Source organism: Mya arenaria, chromosome 2 (assembly GCF_026914265.1).
Source record: "Mya arenaria isolate MELC-2E11 chromosome 2, ASM2691426v1".
NCBI lineage: Eukaryota > Metazoa > Mollusca > Bivalvia > Myida > Myidae > Mya > Mya arenaria.
The window spans coordinates 10,598,392-10,619,736 of record NC_069123.1 but is presented as its reverse complement, the minus strand read 5'-3'; the positions used below and the strand labels follow the sequence as shown (position 1 = coordinate 10,619,736).

General features: G+C 34.6%; 1 protein-coding gene and 1 pseudogene across 1 annotated transcript; one reads left to right on the top strand and one right to left on the bottom strand.

The window, feature by feature from the left end:
• Positions 1 to 1,625: 1,625 nt before the first annotated feature.
• Positions 1,626 to 18,241, bottom strand: LOC128205994 (dual 3',5'-cyclic-AMP and -GMP phosphodiesterase 11-like; annotated as a pseudogene).
• A 1,171-nt stretch (positions 18,242 to 19,412) lies between these two features.
• On the top strand, positions 19,413 to 21,143 carry LOC128205983 (heat shock 70 kDa protein 12A-like). The gene is made up of 2 exons (XM_052908104.1): positions 19,413 to 19,699; positions 20,153 to 21,143. Exons 1-2 carry the CDS (start codon positions 19,413 to 19,415, stop codon positions 21,141 to 21,143), a joined length of 1,278 nt encoding a protein of 425 aa, XP_052764064.1.
• The last annotated feature ends 202 nt before the right edge of the window (positions 21,144 to 21,345 follow it).

Below are 21,345 nucleotides of genomic sequence, written 5' to 3'. Positions count from 1 at the left end.
ATGAATGTAAATTATTAATTAATTCCTCGAGTAGCAAAACGATTTGTACATTCACTATGTATATTAAAACTGAACCAAATAAGAATGGAAAAATTCTTTGAATCCAGGTAAGGAAACCAGACAGATGTCTCCAGGCAATGCCATTTAAAACTAATCCAGTTATATAAACTTTAAACATTCAAAAGAATGAAAAATGTTTTTTGTACAAAGAAAAGGCCAATGAGAAAAGAATAAGTGTATTTTGTTTCTTACTAAAAAAAGCCATGCAGATTTCTGCGCAATTCTAGGACGACGTTATGTAACAGCCAAAGGCATGACTTCTGTAAGTGCAGTTCCATAATCTATATACTGGGTTTAGTGGGTGCAAAGGAGCAAAAACAGGTTTTGTAAATTAAATTATGCACTCTGTGCACTCAATTTCTTGTTTTCTGGGAAAACAGTCTGCTGCATTACAGAGCGGCATTAAACCGAGGGTGTAAATTTTCTGTAAATTACATGTCCTGTTTGTATTGAGATATGGGAAAACAAACACCAAACCCGACCTTGGCGTCATGGCAGAGACAATTTCTTTCTCTTTCTCGTTATATCTGAACCTTTAATTATAACAAAATAAAAGAGAGAAAAAACATTACCTGATATGAGATAAAACAAAATGTGTGAAACGAACCTATCCGAAAGTTATTATTAACATAGGAATAAGGCGATTTAAAACATTCTTAGATAAGAGACGTTATAATGATATTTGTAAAAAACCGCGTCATAGTCCATACTTAATATGACATGTGCACATGAGCTTTTGCTGGTCAACGCTGTCCAAAGCATAAGGTATTCCATATATATGTCACAGAAGCTTGCACGTTCGCGTCAAATGAAACAATACATTAAAGTTTTAATAACGAATAACAATGGTAATCCCGAATGATGTTATTGCTGAGGAAATATCATTTTTACTAACAAAACTATCATTGTAAATACGTTGTTTAAGGACAAAAGAATCTCATTGCTTTATGTGTGTGGGGTTGTTTTTTTTCTATTTCGCAACTAAGATTACTCCTGGCTTTACTATACGTCCAAATATATCGAGGACATCGCTTTTTTCTTAACATGCAAAATTCGATTTCTTTTATAATTCTAACGATTGTTAATGCGTATCATTCCATTTTTTTCCTTACAATATCGACTTCTTTCACACAATAATATTAATTTGGATTTGTAAAGAATGTGTTTTTTCTTCGTTTTATTAACAATAAAGACGTCAGCGACCCTTATATTTAAAGGGAATTAAGTTCCTCGTCTCTTATAGCGACCTTATGCTTTTGGAGTTCTATTCTGATAATTCAGAGTTTACCATCTGCAAATAACGAGCGAACGACCAACCGACTGTAAGATGGCTCCAATACAATAACAATTACGATGGCAATTTCCTCCAGCTGAATTGATGTTGTAAACCTACAAATGAAATGAGTCCAGTATGAAATCATATTTTTTTATTCAATATCAAATGAAATCGTGAAAAATATTTATTTAGTTGAGTTATATACCAAGAATGTCACAATAGAAGAGAACATTGAGGTCACCGTAAATTACTTTTTCAATAATTTTTATCAATTAGAAAATATCATTGACTAAGGCACATCGAGGTTACTTACGATAGGTTTTATCTTCAGTTGGGTCTTTTCCAAGTCGCCCTGTTCAAAAAACTCGCTGGCAATCAAATCGGCCACCTAAAATAAATGATTTTCTTAAAACAATGCGGTATAACACTTTCGTCAATCTAAACCTGACCCCGTTTACCATTTAAGATACTTCCGTCAATCTTAACCTGACATATCAACCATTTTATTCAATTTCGGATCCCGGGAAAGGTCTTATCGTGGTCTATGTTAAAGCTACTTCAATCCAATTTTCTTTTATTGTCTTACCAGAATTTTTTTTATAAAAACGTGATGTATGTATTCAGTATGTAAAGTAACCTAGTCCAGTTGTAGTTTGGCATTTGGAAACTCCTTTGAACGGGTTTGCGATAAAAAGAAATATTTGTATCTTTGTAAGTATATGACTAATGATGTAGTCTAGCATTTCGTCGAAAAAACTTGTTTAAAAACCCAGATTGTCACAGGTGAATTCAAATGACATTGATAAATGTGTGTTTTAAAAATATACAAATAAATACCACGCTATTAAAGAAGCTTTGATAATAAAAATCATTGTAATAAAGATCAATTTTTGTCAAATTGCGATTTTAATATCCAAAGAAATTGAAAGATGAACTGTAATTCTGAGCAATATAATATTAAAATAAGATTTTAATGCTATTTTTTTTTCAATATAAATCACGGAAAATATTCTTTGTTCAATGATAAAACATTTATTTAGGCGAAATATCAAGTGTAACCAAATCAGTAAGGCAAAATGCTATCATTGACATTATTTTTGCTTTAGAAAGAAGCAAAAAATGTTATGATAACTTGGTTGATTGCTTAAGCACCTCTAGAAATAAAGGTAATCAAACTGCATATGACAATATAAACATTCAAAAACACAAACTAAAATGTATCCATTACACGTTTTGCTTCAGTTAAATTGCTTAGATGAATAGCGAAAGGCGGGCATAGAGATGCAGAGGTGACTGCTTTCAATGGAAGTATGTCAGTCAATGGGCGAATGAAGTCAATGCATTATATGCTAGTACACATCTTCAACCTTTCTATAAAAAATACACCAACATTATCATTTACCCTTTTTTGCACCTCCCAGGGTTTGGCGATTGCGGACACATCGGAGGCGGTCATGAGCATAGCACGAAGGAGGTCGCGATGTTCCTCCGTGTCTAGATCCATACCATTACTCTCTATCAGTTGGAAAAACTCCCCACGATGTCTGAAGGGGAGATAAGATATTTCGATTCAACTGGGGGAATGTCTGAAAATGACCTTAGATATATCAAATAAAAAGTAAATTAGAAAATATATTTCAAAATGAGATGAGACAAAATATATTTAAAGAAATGAAGAAAAGCAATCAGGAATGTTCAGACAAAAGCAAATGTCTTCAATATTACGGTGTAGATGATAAATCCACTGTACAATTTCAAGGTTATTAAAAAAATGAGTTCGCTGCTCACGGCAAATTTGCTTCATAATCAACTAATTTTACTGAACTAGACGTCAGGAGATTACAATGCACTTAAAGTACAGTGCGGGTTTGGTTCGGTACAAATTGTACCTTAAATCAACCCAGACAATGTGAAACTGTCCTGCACACTTCTGCACTAACAATAGCAAGAATGACAAATTAGCTTCGCTACGATAATTAAATCTACTTCTTCTGAACTAGACGCGTTGGAAACGTACTTGAAGTAGAGGACGAGGACGGTTGATAGAATTGCACACTCGAGTAGACCGATAACATTCTCGTACTCTTCCTGGAAAGTATTGAGGGTTTGTTTTAATGGTATTTACTTCGATAATTTTTTTCTTATCATATTTAAGACAGAGTGTCTAATACGATTGTCTGATGATCTCTTAAAATAATTATTTTAAGAACTGGAAAGAGATTTGCAAAACGGAATTAGGTTGGTATCTTAAAATGCACATATGACATCTTAAGAAACGTCTAGACAAATGGAAATAATTTAAAGTATTTGTTAAAAGTACCTCCCTGCTATTAAAAGTACTACTTCATAATGTACAATACACAGGTGTTTACACTGATATTTATATAAGTCAAAATTATTTCAAAACGTAGTATTAAATCATCCTGTTAAAATCAGTAAACGGCACATACCTCCGTGCTTAATATCATGATACACTGGTCAAAGTGGTGATGTTCCATCGTCGAGGTAGAATACAGCTCCGCCAGAGGCGACATAGCTCTGACAAAATAGGACAGTAATGGATAAAGTAAATATGGTACCTCAACTCTACAACTTAATTTAATAAGGTATAAGCGAGCCAAGGGAAATGATCAGACAAGAGAGTCGGCTTCGCTTACAACACCAGATAGCAATTAACGCGGTGTTCCTCCATCTCTTCACATCTCTTGTTTGACACTCTAAGTTCAAAATCACATCGTTACTTAAAATACTAGAAAAGCGTGAGGTAACACGCAGATTAAGTAGTCGGTTTGTATTATATATAATTAAAGAAAGGACGGATTGGATTTTTTTTATTTATATTCCAAAGACCTTAGTGTCAATACACTGATTGATACTGTTCTACACAATTTACTACGTATAGTGTAATACCATACAAAACCTACTTGATTTGGAACTGGTTGTTGGTGCCCCGATGGTCAAGGTCGTGACACAAGCATCCCACAATTAGGGCGAACACCTCCATGTCGTTCATATACCGGCCCAGTTGACCTTTCTGTAAGTAAAGGATTAAAAATACATTTCGATGCCAATATGGGCAAACATCTTGACGTCAATCATTTACCAGCAAAGTGGAAGTTTCTGTAAGCAAAAGATCGGTGAAGCATTTGTAAGAAGATATAAGCTTACATCTTGACGTTAATCATTTCTAAGATAGTTGACCTTTCGTTGTTTGCATGCTGTGATAGATGTAAAAAAGACAAACAACTTGACGACATTCATATACCGAACTAGTTGACATATGTGTGAACAGAGAAATTCTATAGCAAATAAAAGAATTTATGGTTACAGCTTGGCGTCAATCATATATGTTGAAATTTCTGTAAACAAAGAAAAACAGATATATGAAATAAGTCAAAGCTTAACGTCATTCGAAAAACGAGTTATTTGACTTCTGTAAACGAATAAATGTTGAAACGTTTATATGACATCTTTACTTCAATCTTAGTTTAATTTTCTGTCAGTAATGGCGAGGAACACGTAAATATTGTTGTAACGTTTGTTAGAAAATAGGAGTGCGTATACCGAGCCAGCATGACATTCTGTAATAAATTGATAGGAACCCATACATATTGATGTAACACATGCATCATTGTATACAATATTGTAAGTAAATGGTATTATACTGCTAGATAGGTAACCTCTGTATATCACGTTTCTTAAGTAACATACATCGGCAAACACCCACTAGTATCAAAAACATATCTGATGGGAAAAGGGCGATTTGATTATTTTAAAAATCTCTTTTGGGTTCAGTTGATGCTTCTCAGAATTGCAAGCGTCCATGCAAGCTTCTATTAAGGGTTCCGTAACATTAAAATTTCTCGATCTGCGATTATCCAGAAAGCAAACGTAATAAATGCATGTTTAATCTTGTTTTTGTGCGCCAAATGAGCCGAACACGGAGTCACTTTAATTATTATTGTACGAAGATTGCCAAATATATAAAAAAAATCTATAATAAAGCAGACCACTTTTGACACAAATGAAGTAAGCGTTATAATTGAGCCGCAAGAGACAGCGTTAGAAAGAAATATTAAAAGCTATTACTTCGATTTAAAAATTGTTTGCACATCCAAAAAGGTATCAGATATTAAACTCGGAAAACGTTATTTATTGAGTAAACAAAAGTCCGCATTTGGCACGGTTTTCGCAGACAAAGTCATTTTAATAAATTTACTATTATTCATGTAAAATAGAAAATGTTATAAACTAACTATAATTTACCTTCAGACAACAGAACATAGTTTGTGCGACGTTGAAAGCGTGACGCCAGTTGTGATACGTCACGTTGCGGTAATTCTTTTTGACGGAAAGCAGCCAGCGGCACAGCGTCTAAAAAGAGTGAACAATATTGCCATAAATAGTCGTAAACAAACAAAAATTTCTACGTTCTCGTATCGGAGTAGAGTTGTGATTATGTTCGTCCCGAATGTGTTTCCTTTCTAGAAACCAAGCTTAGTAAATCCAGTCAACTTCAATGTTGAAGAAATTCGGCCTTAAAAAAGACAAATCTCTGAGTACTTCTGAGTACTTTCGGGTGAATTACTTTTAAATTTCTGGGTTAAATTCCTTTGAAATTTCAGGGGTAAATAAAACGTTAACGGTTCTAAATACAACTGACTTATTGGCCCCATTAAACTGGCGTGATGAATCAATCAACGCTCGAAGCCATATGCAGAGACAAGATAACTTATTACTTGGTATTTCTATTACCAAGGTGACAGTTTTGTCATTCAAACTGGGGAAAACTGATTGAATTTCCTGAACACGGGAAGCGAGGTTCTGTCAGAGATTGATATATAACTGAAGGTGAGCGCTTCTAGTCGTATTTAGATTTTTTAAGAGTGATTATCCCATTTTGATAGATATGGCTAAAATCAAGGCTTTGTGAAAAATACACACATCCATTTGTCAGAATGATTGTTTTGCTTAACTGAAAATAAGCACTAACAGAGTTATCTTACCTATTAATCTGGCATGAATAAAAAAGTATACCTTCTTGTCAGCATGCAATGAACATTTTCAGTATCAAACTTTCGCCATAACATAGCTCTGACATCATCGTTGGAATACAAAACCAATGTTATAATAAAACCTTAAAATTTAATAATACTAATGTTGATAAGCTTACATAATTTTATAACATTATTTCGTACAGGTACGGAAATGACATCAAGTACATTCGAATCTCATTTCAACTATTGTAAGTTAAACTTGTTTCGAGAGATTTTCGAGAGAACCGCTTTTCGTATCGAATCGGAAGCTGTCCGTAAAATAATAACATCATCATTTTCAGTTTAGTCACGACGAAAAACCTATTGTAGCAAAGAATACCAAAACAAACACAATTATTTATTTCATACCAAAAATGACACTCAATGTACATGCTTTTTGTAATCATTTCATTTGCCTGTTTGTACTTCAAGCAGTTGCTTCTTCGCCGTCAATGTCTTCGGTTTCCCTTTTTATGGTACTTATGCATTGTTTTCGGCGTTAATTTAATCCTACTTAAACAAAATGATCATGATGACCTCTAAATTACCCTCATCTTAAGTGCACTGATGTTGACGTTAAACACATGGCACTCTTACTTAAGAATAAATCGCAAAGTGTCTCTATAACATAATTGATCCTAAACTTGTCCAGAAGGTCAAGGTCAACGAACATGCGGACACTGGCCTTAAGTGTGTCATCATCATCCAGCCCGACGTCGTTAAACCCGTACTCCAACAGCCGGTAGTCTGTCGTCGTAGGTATCACAGCGTTCTGTGAGGAGTTAAACAAGAAAACGTAAATTAATACATTGTTAATACATGTGTTACTGGAGCTGAAGGTCGTTAAACCCATATTCAAACAGGTGACAGTCAGATGTTGTGGGAAACACGGCGTTCGGAAAGGGGTAAGACCAGCGATGGCAACATACAATTCGTAATACCGGTATTATATGAGTTCCTGGTCTTTTAACCCGTTTTCCAGGAACAGGCGGAATTTTGTCCTAGTTAAGACACTGATCATTATTGTGGATAGTTTGTTTCAACATTAGGTGATACCCTAGCTACAATAGTAAAATCACTAACACCGAAAGGTCCTAGTATTCGGTATTGTGTAAAACAGCACTTTGTTAAGACCTGCTTTATCTTCGTTATGCTTTATAAGTAATTTAAGAGGTTTGAGAGGTTTTTTCAATACGCGTGAGCTGCTTCATGTTCATGTTCTTGAGTGTGAAAGATACCTTGGCGTCACAGATGGAATGTCATGTTGAAAGGATCAGGAAAGATTACGCAACTCAATTTCGCGGACGTTTTCATAATATACTTTTAAATATTAATAAAGAAAATATGCTTACCTTGAGTTTGTTTGTGTCCTCTGGGCAGGCTGACACGTGGTAGGAGAGACCCTCTAGAGCCATGCGCTTTTTGGCGCTCACCTTCACCGTCGTCTCGTACATCCTAGTATTGTAGATCCCCATCCCGCAGAATATTGCAAATGCCTGTATAAAGGATAAAGGTATTTTAGTATTTTATATCAGTTCAAAACCTTTTTCTTCATTTTCTTAAATATGCGAAGTTAAGACATTGAGTTTTGGTCCACTACTTTTCAAGATTGGTTCGTGAGTTTAGGGTACCGTTGTAAACGACATAGTGAGAACAATGAAGACTTCTGAACCCTTTTTTAAATTTAAATTATATAAAAACATTTTAACGTTATGACCTCAAAGAGATTCTCGTCGTTTTTGGTGAAGGATGTGCCGTCTTTCTTGTTGATGAGCTGACTAACACCAACGACCCGCCCCTCCACGTTTTTGATTGGCATACACAGGATTGACCGTTTGCGAAACCCACTCTCTTCGTCAGCCTTGAAGTGGAAATTAAAATATTGAGAAAACAAAAGGTGACAAAAGAATGGTTCATTCAGTTTTAATGGAGTTTTGAATTATACCAATTTTTTTACATTTTATAACGTATACATATAAATGTTCTTTTGGATTATATTATTTAATTAGATGCAGTGAAAAATAAATCATACTCTTTTGGTATATTAGTAGGAAATAAAAATAATTTTCTTCTTACCGTTGGATCAAAGCGCGGGTCTTTATATGCATAAAGAATATTTAAAGGCTGCAAAATAAAACAAATACATTTATTTAAAAAAAAATAGTATCCAAGATAAATTGTATGCATTTAATTAACAAAACGTAAACCTTTCTCAACATTTTTCAAACTTTTGTCATGAGTACATATTTAAATACAACACCATACCCTCATATTTACATATGTAAATAATTGGGATATCTTTACTATCTAACCATTAGAGAATGCATACCTCGCCAGTTGAAGCCACGTGACCTGTGATTCCGATCTGAATAGGGAAACGAGGTTCTGCGGGACTGAAAATAAAGACGCGTGGTAAGCATTGAAATTACCGATTAAATATGCTTTAATTTAATGATAAAACGACAGTTAATTTTTATTTTATGTGTAAGTGTTTAGATTAAATGTCGTGTACATATAACAGTTATCAACGAATTATTAAAAAAACAACAACATTTCATATGTGAAAATAGTGTGTTACAAAATAAATAAAGAACTTTTGCTTTATCTTATGTGAAGAAAATACTAGAAATAAAATTTAAGTTGTTAAAATAAGTTTATGCTCAGTACTAAAACGGTAATATGGAGTGATATTATGGTGCAAACTGCAAAAGCAAATTTGTTAAACAAAACAAAAATAAATTGACATGGTGCTTTACGGGCAACAAAATGTTAAATATTTTAATAAGCGTTGATATCAGCGGGGTAAATAGGTTTTATCACTATGTTAAAATGTACCTTTTACTCATAATAATTTTAGGTGTTTTTCTGGAAAATACATGGCAGTACTTAATTAATTAATTAATTTTCAAAACATAATCGATTCATTAAGAATGGTTTATACTTCCATGCATGAAACTGTTAATGCACTAGAAATGTTTTAGCTATACGCATTACATAGAGAATATACACATGTTTTAAACAGCAGGGGATCCATGGGGAGCATAGCATGACATTATAAAAATCAAGTCTTAAATGACGAGGTCATTGTACCGCCCCTGTGAACATATTGTTATAAATTTTAGTATATAGTAATGATTTGTTTGCGTTTTCTATACGTTATTCTACCAACACTTTTTATCAAAAGCTTTATTTTGATAATAAGTTGCTGCACCCCCCCCCCCCCCCCCCGAAGTTGCCAATAAAAGATAAAAGAAGCAATATTTAAAAAAGTACCCACCCCTCTCTCGTGTAAGTTTCCCTGTTGTCGAAGTCATCCATTGCCAGATCATAAACCTGAGAAAATATACCCTGCAAAAGTACGAAGATATTAAATCAGACATCAACATAATACGCTTATATCATGAAAGCACTTTCCACATTAAGAAAATTACGAAATAGAAACTGAGACAAAATGTTGACAAGTAAGTGTTTTAGACCATTTTCTAGATATTATGTCTACATTTTTGTTCTGAAAAGACGCTTTTTGCTATTTTTCTGTTTATTATTAAGTCTCCTTGCATTTTCCTGGTAACTAGATAAGATTCGTGTTACCAGTTATCTATCAATATATTTATACAAATTATCTACTTATGATTTCCGAATTTCACTTGGTAAGTGGTACCACGCATCTTATCAATTAACCAGTTAGTATGTTACTTACTGAGTGGAATTGGCAAACCATAACTAGATAACCTGTTAGCGCATGAATCTGTAATGCATTTAAAGGTTACTGGTAACACGAATCCTACACGTCTTTAGTCTTATGATATTTATCTTGCCGAAAAAGTTTCGCGCACTACATAGCTAGATAATTATCGCGAAAATTAAGTGCTTTACACGAATCAATTCGCGAACGTTAACAGGTTATCTTACGGCAGTTATATGCCACCATATTTTTGTTCATTAAAGTTCGGATTTTATAGGTTTAGGTATTCACATTATCGATGGCGCTATAATTATCCACTGGTCTGGAGTGTGTCACGTTTTATAGTGTTACTTGCAATGAACAGAAGGAATAAGATGTTTTGTACGACATTACTAGAAGACTAAGACGTTTGTCCAAAATAGGCAAAACAATCATAATATCATGTTTGATATTTCGGTCTACAGCATCAGTTATAACTCATACATATTAAAAAATGACGAAATAAATACGAGCCTGGTCTTCAATAAGATCAGAAAAACACACAGTTTAGAATTATCGAATAAAATTATCACATAAGGTATACCATACTGTCAATATTCAGGAAAACAACTTGCTTTATTCAAAAACGGTAAAGACATGGTTTTATTTTCCTTAAAATCACTCTCAATAATAAAGGAAAGAAAAGAGATACAATTAAAACTACTTTTAAAAAGATCTAAGAGACTAATACAGGTATGTAAAATAAAGATATGACAATATAATAATCATACTGATTTTTTGTCGAATACAGGGGCAATTATGTATGTTGGGAATTGGTGAAAGTAAAAATGTATCTGGTGTTGTGTTTGATAAAATCAAGGCAACTCGTGTGTATTATCAGATGATAAATAAAATGAAAAGCATATGATGAAATCATATATGGTGCGCGTTATATTAGGCATACGTTTTGTAGTTAAGCTAAATTTATGCTCATGTCCTGTTTATCAAATATATACAAGGAAGAAGTGTTATTATAACTTTATTATTTTTTAGGGTTTACTTACGTAAGCAATGATTTTCTCTCATAATTCGTTCTTTGCTTTTGTAAAAAATGTTCTTTCATAACTTGTACTTTTATAATCAATGCTATTCTATCATAACTTCTACTTCTGTAAGCATTGCTTTCCTGTCATCGCCTTCACCTTTATTTATATATTCAATTACTGATAAAAGCTACATAAATGTTACACTACTGAAACACATACTGTTGATCGAACAAAACATCCAGAACAGTTAAATGTCTTTACAAGTTTGTTACATAAGTCACCATTTTACTTGATCTTCTATCATCGTGACGACCAGAATAGTTAACGACCTGAAACAAGTTTTCCTTGTAGACATTTTGGCAGACGAGAACACATTTTCAGCATCAAGAACCAATTGTTGACCAATATGGCATGTACTATCCCTGTAGTTTTGTGTGTATAATGTATTATGAGATTCGACGGAATATTATCTCCTGACGAAATGTGAAAGGTTAGTTGGTTTCCTTGAATGAAATTGCGATAACAAGGCATATGTCTGGACGTTTTATTGAACGACAACAATAAAGAATTACTTTTGTTAAAGCTAGTTACGTTAACACACTTCATCCGTCTAGGACAAGTCAATGTCAATTGGAAATTTAGCTTCACCGGACATTTTAATTGAGATAAAATCCGTCAAAACTCATGCTTGTCTTAGAGACTGCAGTCTATTTTATTCAAATAGTAATACTTACTCAGTGTTTCTTAAATTGTTAACATAGAAAAACAGCACTTTTTATGTTTCAACAGTCATGAAGGAATATTATTTTATGCAATAGTATAAGGTCAAAGGAAAGATAAACGGTTTGCATTTGATTGGCAAAAAGGCAATGGTCGGGACTATTCTGACTTGTACACTACTTGCAATTCCACTCCTAAATCATATCCTCATATTAATTTCATGAGTATAAAAACGATATGAACATTACACTAAATACATAAAACATGATATCACATACAAAGTAGGGCTTTTTTACTTGAGGGCTCTTTGACCAATAACAAAATGGATTGGGGGCTATTGGATAAAAATGAGGGGATTTTAATTTTGAAGTCAATGCTCGACGGACCACTTCAGTTAACAAGTAACAAGAATCGAATCAGCAAGTGTTCAACATCCATGCCTATTTCTAAAATATCTTAAACGTAGCAGGTAAAAGTATCATATTTAAAAAAGTCAAACTTTCTTATTAAAAAATAAATAAATAAATAACTTAAATATAGTGTTTCATGAACAGCTGTAAAATAATTTCGACCACATCATATCAAAACAAAAATAGTCAACTTAGATTGATCCTGTTACAACTATCTTAAGATTGTTCGACAATTTGAGTGTGAACCAGATGTTGCACATCCTTTAAATATATCTATATTAGGCACTGTCCTTGATCCAAAAGCGGCAATCCCGCCAATTTATTGATCTTTCGAAAAACTAACTAGGCTGTTAAACAGCCAAGTATATCGTTAAAGACAAAAATTCCCCCACACTGCACCTGCAACTAATGAGTATAACACAGCTGCCCTAAACTATTTATTTTTGCATTTGTCCTGGCAGTGCATTTACGAGGATCCAGATATTGAAATAATACAAATGCCACTGGTGCCTATTAGGAAAGAAAGACTCTGTAAAAAATATTTAAATGTTTGTCCCTGAATCGCTAGATAATAAACTAAATGTTGATCAGGCCGAAATTTTAGAAATGGAAAGGACATAAACCAAATTATACGTAGCGGAACGTTTCCTAAATAGTTTAACACATGTATATGTTTTGGGATGAAGAAACAAACATAGTTCACGTACAAGATGGCAGCGGGAAGGTCAAAACCAAAATAGATCTTTACTTGTAGCCAGTTGGGATGGCATAACCCAAATAGGCATGTAACATGTAGCCCGAAGGAGAGGCGTTACCAATACAGTTCTGTTACATACTGCCAGCGGAGAGACATTGCCAAAATTGCTCGTTTACATGTAGACAGCGGAAGAAACATAACCGAAATTGCTCGTTTACATGTAGCCAGCGGAAAGACAAAACATAAATTGCTCGTTTACATGTAGCAAGCGGAAAGACAAAACCAAAATTGCTCGTTTACATGTAGCCAGCGGAAGAGACAAAACAAAAGTTGCTCGTTTACATGTAGCCAGCGGAAGAGACCAACTAAAAAAATGCTCGTTCACATGCAACCAGCGGATGAGACAAAACAAAAATTGCTCGTTTACATGTAACTTAAAATGCTCGTTTACATGTAGCCAGCGGAAGAGACATAACCAAAATTGCTCGTTTACATGCAGCGAGCGGAAGAGACATAACCATAATTTCTCGTTTACATGTAGCCAGTGGAAGAGACATAACCATAATTGCTCGCTTACATGTAGCCAGCGGAAGAGACATAACCAAACTTTCTGGTTTTCATGTAGCCAGCGGAAAAGACAAAACCAAAATTGCTCGTTTACATTAGCCAGCGGAAGAGACATAACCATAATTGCTCGTTTACATGTAGCCAGTGGAAGAGACATAACCATAATTGCTCGTTTACATGTAGCCAGCGGAAGAGACATAACCAAACTTTCTGGTTTTCATGTAGCCAGCGGAAAAGACAAAACCAAAATTGCTCGTTTAAATTAGCCAGCGGAAGAGACAAAACAAAAGTTGCTCGTTTACTTTGAGCCAGCGGAAGAGACATAACCAAAATTGCTAGTTTACATGCAGCGAGCGGAAGAGACATAACCATAATTGCTCGTTTACATGTAGCTAGCGGAAGAGACATAACCAAACTTTCTGGTTTTCATGTAGCCAGCGAAAAAGACAAAACCAAAATTGCTCGTTAACATGTAGCCAGCGAAAGAGACAAAACCAAAGTTGCTCGTTTACATTGAGCCAGCGGAAGAGACAAAACCATAATTGCTCGTTTACATGCAGCAAGCGAAAGAGACGAAACCAAAGTTGCTCGTTTACATGTAGCCAGCGGGAGTGACGAAACGAAAATTGCTCGTTTACATGCAGCCAGCGGAAAAGACATAACCATAATTGCTCGTTTACATGCAGCGAGCAGAGGAGACAGATTTTAAGCTCACGATAAGAACACATCCAAATGATTAGCAGAGTGTTGCAAACAAAGTACGGTTGTTGTAGGTAAACATTTTAAAGAAAAAAAATATCTACAATATTTCACCGTAATTTCAAAAGGTAGCATGAGACAATTCTTTAAGCAACATACACGAAAGAAGAATGTTACTTTGGTCGACTCGTCCACTAGCATGACCTGGCACCGCTCACATTGCAGAAGAGACTGTGTGTGCATCATAATCTTCTGTATGAGATTAGCTACGTAACTTTGCTCTTCGAATATCACACGAGCCAGGTCTAATAATACCTGCAAGAATGTGTAAGGATATTCATTCATTTACAATTTACCATGTTTACAAGTGTTTCCTTTGTTTAGGTCTTAATATTAACTCTTCTATCTGAACGGTAACATGTAAGCGGAGGTTACCCGTTCAGAAAGTAGCATGCGGATAAATTGCATCGCTATTCATTTATTCATTCATTCGTGATTGAAATTATACCCTCGCGGTGAAGTGCTCGTGAATCTTTTCAATTACTCAGGTTATGAGTGCAGTAACTATTATATACCCAGTACATATTTGGAGTTCAAAATGGTATTCTGTACGAGTAAAGAAACGTTATTCTGCTCCTTGAATATCACACAAGCCAAGCCCATGCAGGCACATGCAGGGTTATTTATGAATTATTAACCCTTTAATAATTCGATGTGCATGGACCATCTGTTTAAAGGCAGAAATATTATGATAGTTTGCGAATATCGCACAAGTAATAGCCCCACATCTGACATGAAGATGACACTATCAATATGATCAAGTTTATATCCATCTGGTAGATTTCATTAAATAAAAAATGACCAGTAAACATTCCAGTTTTGCAGCAATGTACTATTCAAAGGCATGTGGGCCGTTCATTATAATAGTTTCAAAGGTTTCATCTGCAAATATAATACAGTTCTGCAGGAGTTGTTTCTTCAAACAACCGAAACCTCTTCTTTCATCCATTGCATTTCCTCCTGAATTATCGTTTCCAAATTCTAATAATATACTTTACCTGACTTCGTCGGTTTTCCAAAAGAGATCTTTCGTATAGTTGAGCATTTTATAGGCCAATTCCGCAAAAAGCGAGGTACGAGGAAAATAACTGAAAAACATAAAGCATTTATTATACACCTGTTATTGTTTATAAGCTCTCAAATATCCAAACATCAAATATCTATGCCATAACAAATGTCTTTGAACTAGGCTTTCAAATGCTTTATTCCCTCATGAAGTTCCACTTGTGTAAACATTCACTTAGAGTAAACCGGAATATTTCAAGTTAAATCCTGTTCACTTACAAATTGATGTTAACATGATCTGTACAAGCCAATGATCATGCAAAAAGATTTTTCTGTATGAGATTCAAAGCATTCAGAAAATATTTCGCTTTCTGAGAACATTCCATTGTCCAAACCAAATTTAATTACATATAGATAAAATTATCCACGTTTAACGTTCAGCTTATTTTACGACCGAAAGTGAAACGAATGCACTGAAATCAACAAGTTTGGTTTTACTTTGCATTTTCGTGTCTTTTCCCAAAAATCACCGACTGAGACATTTTTTTGTAATGAAATTCTCTTTGAGAAGCCTCTCTCAAAGGGAAGGAACCGCTGCGTTGAGTTTGCTCAAACCACTAGATATATAGGTTCAGCAACATAAAATAGTTTCTAATATTGTTTGTCTGATTTTTATGTCCTACAATCTACAAAATTAACGAATTCAATTCCTTGCTGGTAAATGAAAGAGACATATTTGCAGTTTGAGACAAATAAATGGCATCTCCGATGATGTAGAATACACTTGGCATTGTACATAAACAGCGATTTTTCGACGACAACATTTAGTCTTATTTCAGTTTATTAATCGCACTTCTGAAAGTTTTGGTTTTTGGATAAAGGTAAGTTATGCTTTTATTTGTCCTTTATTTTATCTTATTACAAAGAGTTCCTTTCCTTGCAATAATATAAGCTACTGAAACACTGATACGAGCTGATTTTTTACAAACGAAGTTGCTGCTAAAACGCCTGGACTAACGATAAAATCATGCAGCCAAACCAGCATCCAGGAATATAATAACAACAGTTTATATTCCCCATAACGTGTAGTTCGTCATATAAGTGAGACAAGTACATTAAGAAAAAGTGCTTAATCACTGTAAAATTTGGTGACATTATCATTGTTCATCGAAATGCAAACTGAATGTATTACCAAAATAAACACAAAAAGTGCAGTGAATTTGGCTATAGTCATACGTATATTCATTGTCACGTTCATTGGTGCATGTCAAAACAAGCAAAGTCTTGGAGGGAACAACAGAACCCAGGAATGCAAAACGGAAAAAGGGTTTTGTAATAAGGTAAGGTCGATATTAAATTGTTATCAATAAAAAATGTCTTAGGCATTAGAAGTACTTAACTTTATTCCGCACACAAAAAATCGTTTTTCAGCAATAAAATACAAATATGATAGAAGTTATCATTTACCATAAATTTCTACTCTTCCACCAATATGAATTTTGATAAAGCATTTCTTGTAAATATTGTTCACTTTCCAACCATATTGAAAAGCACATCAACATGCCAAAGTCTAAATTTACGAAGTAAAGAGCTAAATGTCACTTTTACGACGATTTTCTCCAGCTATTTCTACAATGAAAGAAGTGGTCATGTTCCGTTCTTTTTGTTTGTCCAAGGATAAATGTGTCAGTAGGTTACATATTACATATTACCAATTATGAGCTTAAATCATGCCGCTGTTCTACTTATGGCAATGACTCTCTCTTTGACGAAGGAAGATAAACAACATTTTCATACGTCTTGGTGTTATGAATTAGTCTGTTACCGTCTAGAAAGTCTTGACGCATTTAGAGAAATAAAAGGAAAATATTACTTTGTTTGCGTTTTGATGTGATTATAAACTACGTGTGTCTTGTGTCGGGTTTCTAAATGTCCTGAAACTGTTCCGCTTAAAAGTTTAAGTATTTGACAGTCAATGCACTTAAAGATAATTTTCCTGATCATTTTTTTTCGAATGTGTATGATTTTTACCATTAAAACAGCGTTCGTGACCTGTTCAAAATTTAAGCCGATATGATTTCTGCAAACAAATTTTTGGAGTAAAAATGAAACCTGATTTATTATTAGCCTTGCAAAATTATCTAATTATGTGTTCCCCTAATGCTAACTTTGCTATACGAGTTGCTTAGAAACTAAAAGCTTCAATTAATAATGTTCCAAGGAACAATCTGAATAATCGAATGAAAATATTTACATTAATATGAATAAAAACATCCTGTTTGCATTTGTTCAGCTAGTTCAGATTCATTAATATTTGCCCTGCAGTAGCCAGAACACGTTTAATATCCTCAGAAAGGGTTTAATCATGAATAAATCATGCATAAATCTTTTAAAACGTTTACTGTTACGTGTGCCTTTGAATACACTGGGCTTCTGCACCGGGTATTTTGATATATTTACTTAAAACAATGGAGAGAAATAGGTTGGAAATAAATGCGTATAATATATGCTGATTGCTTACATAAATACTATGGCGAAAAGCATTTCGTCTAGAGTTAAAAACACAAGGAGATATTTCAGAACATAATTAAATATATAACTGAAACAATATCATATGCCTTGTACACAAATTCCCTTCAAGTCTAGCTTTGTATGAAAGTATGATAATATGAATGATAAAATGAATGCCAAGTCCCAACAACTTAACATTCATGTATAAGATCTGTGCGCCTTTCTGTTTCAGAATCTTCGGTTCAACGCGGAAATTGACATCCGGATGGGCTACAAAACACAAAGCATCCTTTGATGCAAAAAAGCAATACTAAAGATGACTTGTATCAAACTATAAAAACAGATCTGGACCAATAATCAACATTTGTTTTGAAGACCCGCGGCCAACTAAACGCCGCCTCCACATTACCTTCTTATCATTTAGTATAAATTGAACCATGGGAAGAAAGGCTGCTTTATTTCTCTTTGAAAGCGGTTTATTGTTCTTCATTTTTCTCTCGAGTATGCTTGTGCCCCTGATGCAAATATTCACATAGCAATAAATACTGAATTCAGTTCACAGAATACGTCAATGAAAAATGATTTGACCACTTCTGTTGCCATAAATCTGTTTTACTTCAATACCTTGAGCTATATAAGAGTTAAACACAAGGAAATATAACATTATTTGTTTAATGTTCAAATTTCATTGATGGAAAGAAGACTTTAATATAAAACAAGAACACTTCAGTTTTAAAATTTATTACTTGAACTATTTTTTCTTTAATAAGCCATGTAGACGACATCAGAAAAGGCCTTCTCTAATAAACAAACAGTGTGTGTTCCTTACGTATAATTATGCGGATTCTTAAATTTACGACACGCATAAATATATCAGTATGTTGGTCCAGAAGGAATGTGATCTTTATATTTGTAGTATGTTGAAAGCATCTATTCTCTTTCTTTGTTTGAACCCTTAGTTGTGTTTTGCCGTTCATATTGTGTTATTAATGTACATATGATTTGTTTGTTCTACTAAAGCAATTTCAGACGTCATTACTTTCTGTTTATATAACAATTAGCAGATTCATTTTATGTTTACTTTTAATTTCCGGGCACTTGGCTCTGTAACAAACAATTATACAAAATTGCTGTACTCTGACATACAACGATGTCCTATAGAAACACGCATGCATTGACAAGTACATTTGGAAACTTTAATAAAAACTAATCTGACAACGAATACCTTTACCGAATACGCACATCAGCAATGCGTTGAGTTTAAGAAAATAAGACAACAGTTTGAGAACTACTAACTACGAATAAAACCCATCAACGTAATTGTGAACATAGTTACAACTGCAGCAACAGGTAAAGGTGTGTATACCTTAAATATAATGAGGAAGTATTTGAGTATAATATGTCACGCTTTCTATCAAGATTTCTTAAAACTCTTGCCAATCATAATAAAAGTAAATGTGACAAATGCTTATTAAGGAAAATAATAAACGAAACAAACAATGGCTTAAACACTGCTGGTGGAATATTACCTGATGCATATACAGTGTATAAAAGTTATCCAAATTCGGTGAACTTATGTATAAACCTAAGTAAGATTGAACTATTATTCCATTGTGTAAAAAGATGATCATTGTGACAGTGACATTGTGTTAATCATCAAAATGGGTAAAAGTCAAAGCCGGTTGGATACACCCGTGATTGTTTCTATAGACTTTGGAACGACATTTACCGGGTATGCTTTTACATTTTCATCTAAACCGGCATCTATCTATACGAATCTTGGCGATGTTCGTGAACCAACGTGTATTTTGTTGGATTCTGAACAAAATTTCGTGGCGTTTGGGAAACAAGCCGTTGAAATGTACAACGACCTCTCACCAGACGTAAAGACTGACTATTATTTCTTCAACAATTTCAAAATGGCTCTGTACGAACCAACCATTGGGAGGTTGAAAAGAAACTAAAAAATATCGTATTTTTTGGGTAAACATATGGAGGCAATAGATGTTTTCGTGCTGGCGTTAAAGTACTTGAAACAAAAGATCATGAAACATTTAAGTCAAACTTAAGTCGGCAACTTTGACTCCAACACACTCGAAGAGTAGATAGGCTGGATAATCACAATTCCAGTCATATGGACTGATCCTGCAAGACAATTCATGCGAGAAGCTGCAAGGAAAGCCGGCATACAGGACGAACAATTGAGACTCATCCTCGAGCCGGAATCAGCTGCACTTTACGCAACAAAAAAAACAATCCAAACTTAACCACAAATCGGAAGCATGCAGGTTTTCTGTAGGCGACAAGTACATTTTGGCTGACCTTGGTGGTGGAACGGTTGACATTTGCGTACACGAAGTTATGGCGAACGGGAAATTGACGGAACTTTTTCGCGCAACAGGGGGACACACAGGGGGTCAAAGGTGGATGAAGAATTCAAAGAATTTCTTATCACTCTGTTTGGGTCCAAAGTTCTGAAAGAATATCAAGAGAAGCATACAGAGGAGTTCTTTGATTTGTTTCGAAAGTTTGATGTGAAAAAGAAGTCGTTTAGCACAGACACTCGGGAAGTGACTATCCCATTTGACTATGATCTTGTCACTTTGATTAAGAAAGTGACCGGAAAACAAGTACACGAGGCCATTGCATTGTACCTCGGCTCAGTCAAATTCCAAGAACATGGGAGAAAACTTGTGCTCGACCAACACACGATGGCGGGATTTTTTGAGCCCACAATAAATGTTGTTATCGGCAAAGTACGACATATTTTGGATGTTTGTAAGGAAGATTTGATTTCTACGCTCATGCTTGCAGGGGGCTTTTCAGAGTCGCCTTATCTAAGAGAAAAGCTTGTGAGTGCATTTCCGAAATTGCAAATAATAGTTCCGGATGAGCCATCGCTAGCGGTGGTGAAAGGAGCACTGCTTATGGGATTGGAACCTAAGAATGTCATCCAACGAAGAGCACAGTATTCATACGGATTTGACGTTTCCGAGACATTTGATCCAGACATTCACCCGGACTCTCTGAAAGCTGAGCGAGACGGTGAGGCTTATTGTAAACACATATCCGACAAGCAAATAACAAAAGGTCAGATCCTAACCCACCAACAAGTGTTTGTCAGGAAAACAACAGATGTCTTAAAAATGACAGAATCGAAACAGATGAAATTGTCCGCAGCCGTGTTCAGATCTGACTTGGAAACCCCTAGATACTGCACAGAGGACGGTTGCGAGCTAGTAGGGGTAGTTACTATGACCCCACCACCAGAGGGGTGGCCAGACGTGCCCAACGTAGAGCATCAGCTAATTGTAGGGGAAACAGAACTTAAAATTCGAGTGGTCGATAGGACGACTGGAAGCGAGTACGAGTCAACCATGGATTTCTTGTAAACTAGACATCATGAAGTGATGTGCATTATTTCATAAAGTGCTGATAATGCATTTACTGTTGATGTGCATTATTTCTTTAACTGCTAATATGCATTACATTATTCCCTTTAAAAGAGTAACCCCAACAAAGAACGCTTGGATTTGAGAAAACACGAATAGAAAAAATGACATTAGGAACGATGAACGAGTACTGTATAACTTG

What these genes read in the sequence shown, in the direction of transcription:
- LOC128205983 (XM_052908104.1), top strand. Translation starts at nt 19,413, where the DNA reads ATGGGTAAAAGTCAAAGCCGGTTGGATACACCCGTGATTGTTTCTATA. An exon ending in TACGAACCAACCATTGGGAG is followed by an intron (nt 19,700 to 20,152) that starts GTTGAAAAGAAA and finishes TTCGCGCAACAG; the next exon opens with GGGGACACACAGGGGGTCAA.